General features: G+C 46.0%; 1 protein-coding gene across 2 annotated transcripts in view; it reads right to left on the bottom strand.

The window, feature by feature from the left end:
* LOC113970397 (T-cell activation Rho GTPase-activating protein-like) overlaps positions 1-13,306 on the bottom strand; it is a 52,160-nt gene extending 38,854 nt beyond the window's left edge. The window contains exons 1-2 of one of the 2 annotated variants that reach the window (XM_027689291.1): positions 13,238-13,306; positions 5,800-5,888 (exon numbers count right to left, since the gene is read on the bottom strand). In XM_027689291.1, the coding sequence (XP_027545092.1) occupies positions 5,800-5,888; positions 13,238-13,279 (131 nt within the window). In that variant the 5' untranslated portion in view covers positions 13,280-13,306. The remainder of the gene's footprint in view (positions 1-5,799; positions 5,889-13,237) is intronic. The other variant, XM_027689283.1, reaches the window with a different exon arrangement.
* Positions 13,307-13,342: the final 36 nt, after the last annotated feature.

The raw sequence follows: 13,342 nt of genomic DNA, 5'->3' as shown, positions 1-13,342 counted from the left end.
CGCTGCATATTTCTTGTGGCACATAGATGGGAATAGCTGTGTATATGCAGAAAGGTCATGAAAACCTTTTCTGGCTTGCCTCAGAGTTTCATTTACAAGTAAAGTGAAATTATTAGCTATTTAGAGATAAGCTGATTACAACTGATGCGTGGACACCTAATAAAAGTTTTACTGTTTTAAACAAGATGTGTTGGTGGAAGCACAGATTCTGCCCTGTGTAGAATAACCATTCGTTTCAGCATCTATGAGGGCAGCAGCCACTTCCCAGCAGCTGGATGCTGCTTGTCACTGGCCACATGATGAGCATTCTGGTCCCACCAGTCTGCAGGTGAAATAGAGCAATAGAACAACTCTGAGGTTTTCTCCAGTGGGAAATCTCCAGCTTACTTTGAACCCCATCATGCAGCATCATAATATAGAAGTAGCAGAATTGTACCAGAGCTGTGAGTTACCACCCACCAGCTTTTGCTGCTGTCTATAACTTCCAGACAGGGAATGATGACAATTAGGAACAAGGCAGTAACACCTGAAGTCCCTCCAGTCATTTTAAAGCTTCATGTATGCCTTGATGGGCTGATCCACTGCAACCTGGACAGCTCTTGTCATGCAGCAGTGTGGGTTCTGCAGGCTGGTCCCTGTAGGGGAGATGCCTCAGCTCCCAGTTTACCACGTTGAACTTATCTGATCATAGCTCACAATGACTGGTCTTGGAGTCACCTATTTGTGTGTAGTGGTATCAACCAGTGTCAGGTCGATAATGTTTCAAAACACGCTTAACTTTCCTGGTGTCAAAACCATGTTTTTAGTGTTCATTGAATACATTCAGATTGCAGCTTTCGTAAGACTATAATTTATCAAAAGCACAAAGAGGAGTCACACAGGCCAAGTTTCTAGAGCTCACATGAAAGTTAGAGAATAGGTAGAATGAAAGTTTTAAGGTCTCTAAAAACAACGATGACATATTTTTCCCAGAGAGAACCTTTTTAGTTTGGGTGATATTTTTAGTGTTGCTTTTTTTCAACACAAATGTTGTGTTTTCCAAAGAAAGCAGACACCTCCTATAATAATGACAGCCAGCCTCTGAGTTTCTCATTGGAACAATTTCTATGAATTGTTTTGAACCAACCCGTGCGAGAAGCTGGGTACATTATTATGTGTTTATAAATAGGTCTGTTTTCACAAAACTCTTTCCCAAGGAAATTGCTCCCGATTAATATGAAGTATTTTCACTCATTACTTTCATTATAAAAAAGAGGGATCCCACATAGATCAGAGTCCTGTTATGCTAAGAGTTAATAAAGGGATAAGTCTTACTCTGAGAAAAACTCATCTTTTGGATTTGCTCCAGACCTCTGCAGTTCCTGATTGTCTTATGCCTACCTCCAAATGAATCAGCCCCATCACTGTGTTGAGTTCTTAACTACTCCTTTTATCACCATATTCCTGTGAGGAAAGGTAGCATTATTAACCCCATTTTACAGATGGGGACTTGTGGTGCAGAGAGGTGAAATGTCATGCTGATGGTAAACTGAACTAGAGCAGGGGGTGGATGCCTACTCTTCCCCTAAAAGCAACACCCTGCCCACTAGGCTTCCACATGGCTGGTGCTATGATAGTATTACTTCTTTATTCATTAATTTCCCATCATCCTGCCTATGAAAGAAAACTCACATTACTATCGTCAGGTAGTGAAACAAGGGAGCTAAAGCATTTAGCTAGTATAAGCACACAAAGGGTGAAAAATGGAAGTGAGTAAAAGTGAATGAAGAGAAAAAGTGAAGGGCAGGAGTAGCATGGCTGTCAAAAAGTAGTAGGAGGGTATGGAAAGGAAACTGAAGCTTCAAGCTGACCCATAAAACTCCGCAGTGTTACCAGCAACCTCACTGACTTCACCTTCAGAGACTGTGCTTTGCAATAACCTTCACTTGTCTCATTGACACCTGCCCACTCCAGTCCTGTGGCCAGCAAGAAACCCTCCCACCTCCTTTAATCACAGCCTTCCACACAAGGGTCTCTGCTGTCAGCCACCAGACTCTGCATGACTCATCCCCTCTGCATCTCTGCAGATACTTCCCTGAGCTTTCTCAGCTTGGCATGGCAAGAATAAAAGGCAAATAAATGTGGTTGCATGATGACAGGAATCAGATCTCCAGTTTTGGGATGAGATCCAGCATCTCTGTAGGAGAGTTCAGTACATGCTGTGCCTCCCTGCTCAGACCCGGCTGCCTGGGCAAGAGAAGGAGCCAGGGCAAGACAGAAAACACCACACCAAGCCCAAGCTCCCTCACTCCTTGTTCTATCAGTGCAAAGAATCCGCCAAACAAATTTCCCTCCACAAGGAAATGTAGTGCTAGCTTCATTATCAGGTTGGAAATCAAGACAGTTGTTAATTAAATGACTTTCCCAAATGTCATAATAAGAGCTGCAGATCAGATTTGCTTAACTCTCCTGAAAGCCAGTTGTCTTCAGTACACTGCTCCTCTCACCTTGTGCAGTTGCATCTGCAGTCATGGCGAGAGTTGGTCTGGGTCCACTGACCTCTTCAACATGACATCAGTGGAAAATTCAGTAAAAAACCTGTGGGGGTAGGAATCCTGTCCCCATAAATATTAGAAGAGGATGCACCTTGTTTAATGTCTTCACTGCCAGGAGTGGTCAATGAAGTTAGAATTCAATGAGAAATACACAAACTCAGCCTCAGAGTACAGAAGATGCCTGGTACAAAAATAAACATCAGCAGTCAGAAATTGTCCTCTAGACAACATCCCAAGGAATATGTTTCTTCAGGGTCTCAGTTTGCTATGAAGGCTGTGTGCTTTAAAGCAAAAGGTCTGCCCTACTTACTTCCTGAAGTTTGTCACTTCCTGATAGTTTTCCAACATAAATCCAAAGGATTTCTGATTGGCCTGTTGGTTAACAACTAGAAAGTAACCATATGATTATCCTTGTTATCTTTTCCTAATGCTACTGATAGTTGCTCGGTAGGTTCAGAAAGCAGACACTTCAGTGACTTTTTCTCATGAGCCAACTCTTCACTCAATGTCTAGAACTGCAGTAGTTGATTAGAGTGTATCCTGCATGCTGCTGCAAGCAGGAATTGGTTTGAGGGCTGGAGAGAACTAGTTTCTAGATAGTTGAATCGGCAGGATAATAAATTCATTAATTTTCTGGAAATGACTTATGGTTCAGTTACTACATTCACCTGCATTAGCCCAGTCTGGTTGTTTGTGAACTTCTGTAGGGGAGAGGAAAAAAAAATCACCATTTAGACTGGGAACAGTCAGTACCGGATGGCTCACAGGTGTGGCAACCAAATCACAAAGGCTATCGCCCCCCATGTGAAATTCATCCTCGCTGTATAGTGGCTATGAAGAGTAATGCACCAGTAAGTGCTCTGTGGTATTTGTATAGGTTACTGCCTGCACAGAAAAAAAACCAGGGAATATTCCATCTCTGACTCCTCTCAATCCTGAAAGGTGACAACTTTATGAAGGTGGGTTACTCATAATGATTCCACCTTGTGACAGTTTTCCTTCTATTAAGTGTAATGGAGGCTTTTCTATTTATGCTTCTATAGATTCAGGGGCTCTAGGCTGTGTCTGCAGGCAGCAAGTCTGGAGTGTTCCCCAAGATGGCAACGTTTTTTGAAATACAAAAGACATTTTTCATTTAAAGGCTGATTAGTTTGTGCTGATCACACACACAAAAATCTCTTTCCATTGGGCTTTGTGGGCCTTTTCCATTGCTTCATGTCATGGTGAAGCCACCAGTGGCTTGGTCACGAGGTGTGAGGTCTCAGGGAAGGACTGTGTGTGCAGCACAAAGGAAGCTTGGTTTAACCTGACTTTCACATGAGCCTTTTCTGCACCTCAGAGGTTTTGTCTATTCATTGATTTCAGTGTATTCAGTGGAAATGATACATCATTTTGTGAGATGAGCTGATTCAAGGCCTTTATGGCCATTAGTGCTGTCAGGCATGTGCCAGTGAAGCAGCTGGGGCTCTACCCAGGCTATTAGGATTAACATCAACTCAAGGGATAGGCTAAGCAGGCAGCCACCCAGGGGAGCAAGCTGCCAAGAGTGTGAAAACCATCACAGCCCTTCTGCCCACGCTGCCCAGAGACCACTATGAAGGCAAGGCTTGGTGCAAAGGGAGGCAGCAATAAAATCTGAGGTTGCCAGAGCACACCTCCCTCTTCCATACACCCAGGGCACAGACAAATTAGGTGCTGGCACTAGCTGCAAATTATCTGACGGTTCCAGCAACAACGTGGATTACACCACAGGGTTTGCTCTGTGCTCTTGGTAAATGCTATCTCCCTGCAGAAATGGACCATACTGAGCACAAAGGGGGAATGAGGCACTGGGACTACTTTCCTGCCCAGCATGGTCTGTTCCACACAGACACAGCTCTGAAAGCCAAAGCCAGAGGTTGGAGGAGGCAGGGACTCAGGGCTGGACAAGGGACACAACTGCCCCTCCAGCTGATCTCCCATCACCAGCTAACACAGGGATGCTGCTGTCTCCTTCTTATAGAGACATCAACAGCCTTTCTTTTCCTGCAGGCTGCTGGAGTTTGTAGCACTTGTGGAGTGGGGTGTGTGATAGTATTTTTCACTTGTAACACCTAGCAAATTATGGCATCAAAGAAAACAGAGCAGTGAGTGCTTGTTCAGTATTTGAGTTCCACTTGTCCCCCTGGCTGTTGGATGATTCTGGGCTCTGAGATGGAGCTGTATGAAAAGCCAGGAGGTGTCACACAGAGCCACTGCACAGACTTCAATCGGGAATGTTTTCAGCAAAAGAAAAATGTGTTAAACTCAGCCTTTCTCACAGTCTGACAGCTCCTGATGTTCATGTCAAGAAACGAATGAAAAAAATGTGCTCTCTCTGAAGAGAGATATAACCAAAGAATAATTAATGAGTAAGGGCTCATACAGCACGACTTGCCCCACTCCCCATGTAAAGAATGCTCAAGGACTTGGACTTTCGGCACCTGAAGACCCAAGATACTGATGCCCTTCCTGCCTTTTCCCTGAAAGAGTTTGTTTTAAATACATAATAAGCCTACTTGCAACACCACCATGCCCAGCTAGCAGCGCTGTTTGACTAACTGCACTGTGTCTATTAGAAGGGAAGTCAGGACTTTGCAGTGAAGTAGCTGCAGCTCAAATAGCAGTGTTCTGCTTATTAGAAATCAGTTCAATAAAGGAAGGAGTCACTGCCACTAATATCAGCAGGTACTTCCCATTGGCTTTTGTAGGTATGCTGTGACCTGTAGCAAAATAAGGCTATCACAGCCAACTCTTCTGCTTGTTTTAAAGGCTTTGCTACTCAAAAGAAAAACAGCAGGAAAATAAAGAATCTAAATGCATTTCAGGGAAAACTGCCAATGGAAGCTTCTCAACAAAACAAGCCAAAACTAATGTGAACAAGGAGCCAGCACTAGCAGTCCTTGGCATGAGATGGGAGAGATGGAGGAAAGATGCTCAAGTACTGCTGGGCTCACACAGGCCTGGTGGGAGGGAGAGAAAAGCAGCTGGGACCAATGCCAGGAAGGACAGTTCCCACCAACTCTCTCCTCCATCCCCTCTATAACAGCAGCCCCCACTGAACTCACGATTCTGCCAGCTCAGCTGCCCCAGGCACCACACGTGCACTCCCACATCTGCTACTGGCCTGAGGTCCTCTAGTGCAGGACACTGACAGCAGCACCATATGATATATGCATGGGCAAGCCAAGGTGTACCGCCTTGCCCCTTGGCATCAAACATCTGTGCAGGCACTCGATGTACATACCTGGCTGAAGGCAACCATGGCTTTCTCAAACCTTTGCTGAATAAGAGCGATGGTGCTGAACACCGGCGGGAAGGAACAGTCTTGAGGGGCTGAAAGCAAGAATGAGTTTGTTATCAGTTCCCATCCTCCAGCAAAGCTCCCACAAAGGTGAGGGATTTGAGCATTTATAGAAGTCATTGCTACAAAGTGTATATGGGAGGAGGATAAAGTCTGTTTGTGCTCCTAAATCCTGGATGCTGCCAAATTTCCCCTCAAGTGGCAAGGCTCCGACTCTCACAGTGGTTGGCACAACAGCTGCTGCCCCATAGAGCCAGCCAGGCTCAGCAGCACTGGCCAAGGCAGGTGCACAGTTGCAGCACTGTAGGCAAAGCCCTGGGGCCACCAGCTGAGGCACCCTGGTAGGTGTCTGCCTAAATTAGAGCAACCTCAGCACAACAGTGGCTGCTCAACCTGAGCTCCTTTTACGGGCAGTGGGGAGACATGGACACTTGCAGGGCACCATTCTTCCCTCCCCGCTTCTGCAGCCAGCCTGGGAGAAGAGTAGTCATGTCCTTTCCCAGAAGTGCTCATTTCTCTGCACTGACTCTGAAAGGCCTGTGGAGCAGATGGGATGGATACAGACCCCCACACTCTGTAATGCAAGGTGAGAGGAGGCTGCTGTTAGTGAGCCCAGCATGCAGAGGCAACCAAGTTGGTTTCAATAAGAAGTGGGTAAGCTGCCTCCTGCAAATCCATGGAGGAGCTCCCTGCCTCTTAAAGACCTAAAATCCCTGAAATCTGTGCTTTGGGACAGCAGGTTCTGTGTGGCTGCTCACTATCTGAACACAAGCATGAGTGCTAAGGAACAAGGCTATTTTAGGAACAAGTGACACAACAGAGGAGCATCAGAGTCAAGAAATGACTCCTTGCTGCCAAGTGTTGACATGAGGCCTATAAAGGGCAGGTTATCACCCTTTGGGGGATGCCTGTCTTATTAAAGTCATATTTACAGTATTTCTTTGAGATACTTGAAAAGCAGGGTGATATATTTACAGAGAACTTTCTGAACATTTGGCCTCATTTACTGAGCGGAAAAAGAATGATTAAAAACACCATCTGCTTTTTATTGAACTTTGTTTCAGATTCATCAGAATTTCAGCAGCTTTTACCTCTAACTCTCAATGTTTACTCCTGAAAGTTTGTTAGCAGCATACCATTCCGTGCGGTTTAAAATAGCAAACAAGCCTTGCTGCTGGGGTCTGCAAATCTTCTCTACCAAGATCTCACCAAGTCAGTGCAAACCAGCCCAGCACAAAGGGCAGGCACAGTGTCCTCCCTGAAGGTGTCAGAGATGAAGCCCTGTGAAGGATGATGGGGAGTCCATCTGGCTGAGACCACCCCTATGATGTCCCAGTCCATGTAACCGAAAATAGCAAATGCAGTTTCCCAGAGGACATGAGTGATGTTCCCAGTTGTTATTACCAAAAAAAAGTAAAGCAGCAGCAGCAGAAGTCACCTTGCTCTGGCTGCAGGGAAAGGTGCTGGTAGGCATGACCATGAAGCTGCAGCAGCACTGCTTTGAGATATTAGAAAACTACTTTCTGCTAGGAAGAGTGAAAGACAGGAGTGGCCTTGTGTATTTACTCCTGGTTTATACCAGTTTGACACTGGTATATTTAATCCCGTGGCCTCTCTGGATGTGGGAATTTGTGTGACAGAAGTAGGTGAGACTGCTTCATACCTGCAGAGGATCTGGTTTCTGAAGGCAATGCTTGTTCCTACCTGTACTATCATGGCCCTTTTTGCTGCCTACCTTTTACAAATATCTAAATTTACACAATCAGAAGTCAAAGAAATGAACACCGAAATTGCTTACTATGTACATGAGTCTTTTATCGGAGCAGCAGGTCTTTTCTTTGATAAGTGTTGACTCATTATTACCAGAAGTTCTTCTACACTCAGCTGCTCAACAGAAGGTTAGTACGTAACAAAGCCTGCGCTGCTCTCACAGCAGTCACTTCAGAGCTCATGGAGTTAAAAGTGTTTTGGGAAAAGGTTATTCTCCTAAGATGCTGTAGGGTGTTGTCCTCATGCTTGAGCCCATCGGGACTCTGGCTGGGGGTAGTCCTCCAGGTCCAGTTTAAAATAGCATTTGTGTGGAAGGCATGGTCTATCCATCACAGGTTTTGCAGTGTCAGAATAAAACACTAGCCTAGTGATACAGCAAGGGAAATATCTGCACCCTGCAGGGGAAGTGAGGATCAATCCTGACCCAGGCAGAGGCCCATTTTCTCCCCAGCTTACTCCCTTGTATCATGAGCACTGACCACATCAGCTTATAGAACTCTCAGTGTTGTCTGTCATCCTGCCTCCATTTAAACCCACAAGGACTGTGCAGTTCAGACTCCCAAACAAGATGCACATGGGAGGGCAGAAACTAGTTTCTTCATCTGGTGCAACATCTGCCATCACATGGCTCCAAAAGGTTGGCTGGGAACCTTTTCTGAATCTGCCTAGGATCAGCCAGGCACACTCTCTGCAGAGCAGGCACGAGCTGCTCAGGGAAACACAATCTTCCCAACTGCCACCCAGGGTGGGATGGGGGTTACAGGTGGTGGCAGCATGATGCTCATGGTGCCTGGATCAATATGCCACCAGGATGGCGAGGAAATAGTGCTGCACTGCAGGGAAGAATGGGTTTGTTCCTCTCCCCAAACCAGTGTAAAGCAAATTATTCCTATTGCTGTTATTCCTGTTGTTCTAGAGTTGCCACAATTTCATCTATTAAGTGCATATAGCCAAGATTAAATGAGCTATATATTTCAAGTTACATATATACACACACGCACATTTTGACACCAGTGAAAATATCATACCTGATGTACCTCCTCACACTCCAAATACAAGGGATTTATTATTTGATTTATTGAACCAAATAATGTTATGTCATGAAGAAACACTTTATTGCCAAGTGTTGCCACTACTTTGGTGGAAAAAAACTAAGTGTGATTTTTATTGAAAAACTGCAGCAGGTGCAGAGAAGACAAATTAACTTTGCCCTGTGCTCCAAGAGCTGGGAGAATTTGATCACATTTCTGTCAGTATTGACTATCAGTTACATCATACTTTCTCTCTTCAGGGTTTTTTCCTCCACTTAACAGAAATCTCTGCTTGCTTCATGAAGGATATCACAGTTTCTGCCGCAAGTTTAACTCCAGCCCTTCTTACTCTAGCCTGTGACCTGCTCTCATTCTGAGGCACACAGCAGATAACACAAGGATGGCACCTGCAGATGGTAGAATTTCAGAAGCACTCCATGGGAGCCATTTGCTTAAGGAAATCACCTACATGCACCACACAAGGGCTTCATCCCAGACACCTACAAGGAGAGCTGCCCAAAGACTCAACCATAACCAAAAAACCAGGAGGGAAAGTCTAAAAAATATCCCACTTCTCTGCAGGCTGTGGTGGGATATAGGTTACTGAGAGTGCTGAACAATGCTGGCACCAAATTATTTCCTTTTTGAAACTGGCAGAGAAGTCAAATCTCCTTTCTACTTCACCAAAAAAACCCTGAAAATGCAGAATTCAGTCATTCTTCCTCAGATGAGCTAACTACACCCTGCTGGTTTATAGGAGCAAATGCATTGCTTGTTTTTACTCATTCAAAAAGCCACTGGAAGAGTGTAAATAGGGACATGATTTTGCCATCTGAAGAGACTTTTAGGTGGCCAGATTCTTCAGCAAGCAAAAGCCAGCACTAGCTGAAAACTAATCCCATTTCTAAAACCTTGGACTTTTGTTTCTTTGTGACTTTAAGAAATGCCCTCCCATCTCAAAAGATACTTCTACAATCCTTAAGGACAAACTAAAAGCCTCTCTGCCCCCTTCACCACAGTAGGTGAGAGTCTTTGTGAAAACAGCAAACTTCTGTTCTTCCTTCTTCTCCTGAAAAAATCCATCACTGGCAGAAACACAGATATTTCACACAGTTCACATTAAGTAGTCACTTAAACCAAACTGCATGAGACACCAGAAGCAGAAGCAGGGAGGGAAGCCCAGGAAGTTTCCAGGAGGTGTACTGGCAGGTAAACCTGCCTTCCTCAACCAGCTTTTCCCAGGGTACACAATGAAATTCCCAGGGACTTTCATTTTCCTGGCCACATCTTGCATGTGCACATGCAGAGGAGGCTGGGGGAGGGGCAGTTGTGACCACCCCAGCACATCAGACCACCAAAAAGGGAAGAAAAAGGGGCTCCTGAGGGCACTGAGTCATTAAATGAGCTTTTGCCTGATTCTCTTCCCAATTTTGTCTCTCGCTTGAGGTCAGCAGCAAGGGGGGACAAGAAGCATGGAAGTGCTGCACTGCCAAACCACACCACAGGCAGATGCTGCTGGTTTCATGGCTTAGGCTGTGCCTGTGGTAGCCAGTGCTGCTAATCCTGAGGCAGGGCTCTGCTCCCCACTGGGAACAGCCCAGGATGTTGCTGCTTCAAAGAGGGCAGTGGTGGAGCAGGGCAGTGCTACTTGGCATGGGCCAAAGCAGGTGTCAGGGTTGGCTTTAACAGTTTATGTGTGATATTCTAATTTTATAATGATTATAGATAATTATGCTGCATTGCCAGGGAGGACTCTCAAGTGCTTCTTACCTATTAGTGCAGGCAAACCCTGACTAGTGCATGCCCTGGCTGTTTCTACAGTCAGTCTCACTAGCTGACATTTCAGATGGGCAGCCCTTTGTAAGTATTTCCCAGTGGCACACAGATAGGTGGCATTGTCCATCTCCTTTGTCCTTCATGGACCAGGGCATGAACCCTCTGGGATCTGTTGGGTGCTCTGCTGCCCCACTGCACCCAGCAAGAGCTGCCCTGCAGATACTCCCTTAGGTGAGGGGTTGGTTTAGCTCAATCAGGCAGGCTGGGAAAGAAATTACAAATTTACATAATAGGAGGATTTCTGGTCTCAGTTATATCAACATGGGCAGAGAGTGGTCTCTCTGAAATCAGCAGCAGTACTCAATTTAAACTAGCCATCCCAAGGTGTGGGTCCAGGCTTATGTAGAATAAATCAAACTGGAATTTGCCTTTGTCTGGTCTATTAAAACTCTTTTCCTACGTTGTGGCACTAACATCACTTGAGTCAATGCACTTATTCTGGACTTCTAACAACACAATAATAAACAGATTTTTATCTAAATAGGTTTAAAAGCTGACAGCCTGGTTATGGGGACTGATGAGATTTTCTTTATTGACTGTGCAATCAGTGTGATTTAGAGCCTCCACAGGGGCCTTGCTGAAGGCTCTCCAAGACCCAGCTGTGACCCTTCCCCCCCAGCTTCTGCTGGGCATTGCTGCTGGAGACAGCAGTGGTGGTACTGGGATGTTGTTCTCCCCCTCATCTTCCCACCCTCCTGATCCTGCCTTCCTGGTGTCCTGACCTCCCACAGGGCCAGTTATTTGTCTGGCATCACACCCCTGCTTTCCAAGGTAATAAATTACTGCAGGAAGCAGCTTTGCAGTGGACCTCATTAACCGCAAACACTGTCGTCCCTTTTTCTGCCACACCACGCAAGCCAGACATCCATGACTGTCTGCTGTAGATATGCATTTCTCAAGCTCCCAGGAGGACCCAGAGGTCTGTGGCAGATGGTGCACTGCACTGATGTATACCCAGGATTGTGGAACTGAGTCACCCTTCTTGCCTCATGGGATCATGTCCCAGCACAGCCTGAACTTCCTTGTGATGCTCCGTTCCTGTGCCAATGCAAGGGGTTTGTGGACATTGTTAATACCAGAAACAGTGGGATGTAAGGTGAAGAGCCTTATTTGGTACTGACTTGTTCCATTTTCAGAGACTGCTGGTATTCTGAGAAAGCACCAGGCTTAAGTAAAATAGATCTATAAAACTAGAAGTGAAGCATCAAAGTGCAGTAAGACGAATCCACCCTCATGCTATGGGTGGGAGTACTGGGGCTGTATTATGTCTAAAGAAAGTAGCAATTTTTTTCAATGTATATTGAAAGGTTACTTTTGAAAAAAGTTAAGTAAAAATTGATCTTGGGGCAGCCAGCATCCCAACTTTCTTCGCTAAATAATCACCTACTATTTTCTTTTTTTTAATCTCTACTTTCTCACCAGAAACAGAAAAATCAAAAGAGATTACAAAGAAAGAAATGGGAAGAAGAGAGAGAAAAATATGCATATCTGAAATTTTCAATTTTTTACAGTGTTTCTACAGACAACTTTGAAGAAAATGTAACTGTTAATTGTTTCTCTTATTTCCTCTTAACTCTTTTTTTTTAAGTAAGTGCTTTCTCATTGGAAAATAATCCATTTCTGCCATCAGCCTTAGTTTTGAAGAGTAGGAGGTACAATGGAAAACCAGATCAGTTATCACATAAAATACTCTTCCAGGCTTTATATTTGGAAGCTCTGAAGCTTCTAGTTATCATCCATGCATCTCTGTGTAAGGGATCCATGCAGAAAGCCCCTGCCAATAATCTCATTTTTAGCAGAAAAATCTATTTATCAAAGCTGATAATGCCATGAAGAAATGCCATAGCTCAGTGCAGAGATTCAGTCCTCTGCAGTTTTCTTTTTGTTTCCCAGCCAGCCCAGCCAGCACCTTGCTCCTGTCTGAGGTCAGACTAAATGATGTAATGGTCCCTTCTGGTCTTGAAATCGATGGGTGGTGGCCGGGGCCTTTCTCCCTATTGACTGGAGCGATCGCTGCAGCTGAGACACCCCGGGGGACCAGGCTTTGGTCCTGGGCTCATACCAGACTACCAGGTGCTGTGGGACAGAGTTCACAGCATGCACTAATGTGAAACGTGTCTCTTGCAATGATGTTAAACCTCTCCATAAGAAGAAGAAAGAGAAGAAGAACAACAACACAAACCCACAATCCTTTTTAACTCTCTCTCACACAGATATAGCCAAGAACCTCCCCGGTTTTATTTTAACCAATGTCCATTTACTCGTGGGTGAGGGTTTTGTTTGTTCTGTTTTTCAGGACTCTGCCGCCCTAACACGGTACCAGAGCAATCTGACGGTGCAGTGATATCGTCAAGCAGTCTCTAAATTCCATCTCTGGCAAGCAGCTAGGAACTGCACATCGACCTGGCCCCTGCTCGTCTGACCCTGACACCACCCGGCTCCCGCGGTCCCATTCTCGGGATAAGGAGAGCTCTGCCCTACGGGGCTGAGAGCACGAACCGGCGGAGCCCAGCAGTCCGGCACCGGCCCAGTGCCGTGGGAGGCGCGTCGCCAGAGTGGTACGAGGGAAGTCTCGGAGTTCGCTTGTTACCAGATTCAGGACCAGGCTCAGATCCCTGGCAGTTCCTCAGCTGCCTCTATCCGCAAATCACCTGCGCCGGCAGCAGCCAGCATCGTCCCTAACACCCGTGAAGGAGGGGGGCTGCCCCGCGCCGCACCCCCGCCCCGCCGCCCCCCGCACTCACCGCCTCGGGCGCGGGGCCGCCGCCTGCCCGCGGCCCTGGCATCGCTCCGGGAGGGGCTGCAGGAGCCCTGGGCGGTGGGTCCGGGTCCGCCTCGGGCGCGGAGCC

Source organism: Neopelma chrysocephalum, unplaced genomic scaffold (genome assembly GCF_003984885.1).
Source record: "Neopelma chrysocephalum unplaced genomic scaffold, ASM398488v2 Primary Assembly neopelma1_23, whole genome shotgun sequence".
NCBI lineage: Eukaryota > Metazoa > Chordata > Aves > Passeriformes > Pipridae > Neopelma > Neopelma chrysocephalum.
This window is presented reverse-complemented; position numbering and strand designations above follow the sequence as displayed.